Source organism: Opisthorchis viverrini (genome assembly GCF_000715545.1).
Source record: "Opisthorchis viverrini unplaced genomic scaffold opera_v5_44, whole genome shotgun sequence".
NCBI lineage: Eukaryota > Metazoa > Platyhelminthes > Trematoda > Opisthorchiida > Opisthorchiidae > Opisthorchis > Opisthorchis viverrini.
In genome coordinates, this window is record NW_008751700.1 from 1,254,965 (window position 1) to 1,257,232 (window position 2,268).

The following is a 2,268-nucleotide window of genomic DNA, read 5'->3' on the forward strand; positions in this document are numbered from 1 at the left end:
ATATATATATATATATATATAGACGAACCTTATGGTTGTACGGCAGTGAAGTATCAGTGCCAACACTGATGTTGCTGTCTTTGATCATGATGATGATGACACAAAAAACTATCGTTATTGGATGCCATGCTACCGGAAGGAAGAACGAGGGCTGGGATACTGCCCGGTTGCCCAAGCCTAGACAGGGGAAGTGGAGAGGAAGAGGTCGGGTTCGAACCACGGATTTCTGGTGAGTAAATTCACGCTCTAACAACTTGGGTTGTTGTTCGGAGGCCAGTCATCCCCAATAATCTAACATCACATCATTTGGACGGATGTGTCACGTGCAGGGCACAGACCAAACGAAGGCGTGCCCTGATTAATCAGACTGTCAGCCAAAGCGAAACTCGGCGCTTCTCATCTCCACACGGAGATTCTAGCGCGACCTTGTGGAACACTCTGCGATTACCCTATAAATACAGTTGTCATAATTTTATTTTGCCTCCACAAACGGCCGTTTAGAGATACAGCGAGTTTTGATGTACCACAATAGGCGGAGCAGGAAGCCAAGGGACTGGTACACAGTTGCACGATCGTCAACAAGTCACAACAGCCATCTCGCCCCGAACTCCAAATCGGCAAGGCTCTCACCAGCAACAATTTGAACACGGGTTTTAAAGACTCCCCGGCGTTCACCGCATTATTTGATCAATGAGGAATTTGACCAAGAATGGCGAGTGTGTACATCCTTGTCGGCTTTTGGAGAGCTCACCATACACTCACCCACACAGAAGAATGTGAATATGGGGATCGGATTATGTTTACAAACTTCTGGGGCATACACTGTTGAACAAGTGTAGTTAACAGCACTGATTGATCGACAGAATCAAACGCACCCCTGAAGTCAAGGAATACCAGGATTGTGGGTCGTCTGTACATGTGGCGTTGTTCTAACGCCTGATAGAGTGTGAAGGTGTAGTCAACGCAGCCTCTATCCGGTCGAAATCCCTCTTTGTTTTCAAGATTCAGGGTTTCACGTGCCATCGTAAGAAAACGAAGAATCAGAGGCGCCAGAAGCCCTGTCACAACAGGCGTCAAAGTAACAGCTGTATGGTTACTACATTTACTGGGGGTACCTTTTTGAAAATCGGCACTAGTGTCGATTCACCCCGGTTTTCTGAGACAATCTCTTTCTCCCAGATAGATTCAAATGAGCTAAACAGGCACTGGCTGAGAAACTCACCACCATCCTTGAACGACTCAGGTAGAAGGTTGCTGGACCGGAAGCACGATGACGCTTGAGTAGAGAAATACACTCCGACTCATCATCATCATTGTCAGCTGTAAGAATCGCGTACACGTCGTACAGTGGTTGTAGCTGCCGCAGTTTCGTTCACCGATGATTTGAGGGGAGTATGTAGCTGCGCATTGCAGGCGCGATCTGGTGAATTGGTGCATAAATCCAGCACTGTCAGTGGGCTGTCAAGTGGGGGGGTTGGAAATGGAGCTACGCATTGAAGGCAATAGCTTGGATGCACGAGCACCATTGAGGGCACGACTGAGCCATGTCTGACAATGTCTCTAACCCTTGATATGGCCCGTCTCGGGGTCTTTATTCAGGAAGACGGCAATGACCAGCGCAGCTGAGTTTGCTGGTAATGGCCTTCAAACTTCGCTGCCAAGTCATTGTTTGACCGCTTCTGGCTCTCTTTCACCCTTCACGTGGTTGTGTGAAGAGAGCCCTTCTAGGAAGTCGGTCGACTGGCATACGCAGCACATGGCCAAGCCAGCGCAACCTGTGCAGTGTGATCAGTTCATCTACCGAGGGTGAGTTATTTCTCCCGAATACCATTCGACGTACATCAGCATTGCTGATCCGGAGTTCCCACCAGATTCGGGCAATGCTCCAAAGACATCGATGGTCAAACACTGAAAGTCTTTTGACGTCCTCAGCGCGCAGCGACCAGGTTTCCGATCCATATAGTAATACGGAGCGCACCGCAGCACTGTAAACTCGACAACTCACAGAGAGGCTGATGTCACGCCTACACCACAGGTGACGTAGGTTCGCAAAAGCTACTCTGGCCTTCCCAATCTGGATGGAAATTTCATCTTTCGTGAGGCCACCGGGACTGATACAACTGCCCAGGTAAACGAATTTGTCTACTACCTCAATCGGTTTATCCGCAAGCACGAGGCTAGGGTTCGAGCCCACCCAGTCTTGCAGTAGCACTTTACACTTTGCAGGTGTGAAGCGCATACCAAACCGCGAGGCAAAATTATTTATAT

The 2,268-nt window shown here is 48.9% G+C and overlaps 1 protein-coding gene across 1 annotated transcript in view; it reads right to left on the reverse strand.

The window, feature by feature from the left end:
• Window positions 1-1,023, reverse strand: part of T265_03203 (hypothetical protein) — a gene marked incomplete at both ends in the record, with an annotated part of 9,658 nt that extends 8,635 nt beyond the window's left edge. The window contains one exon of the mRNA XM_009167622.1: window positions 763-1,023. Within this exon, the coding sequence (XP_009165886.1) occupies window positions 763-1,023 (261 nt within the window). The remainder of the gene's footprint in view (window positions 1-762) is intronic.
• Between the last annotated feature and the right edge of the window lie 1,245 nt (window positions 1,024-2,268).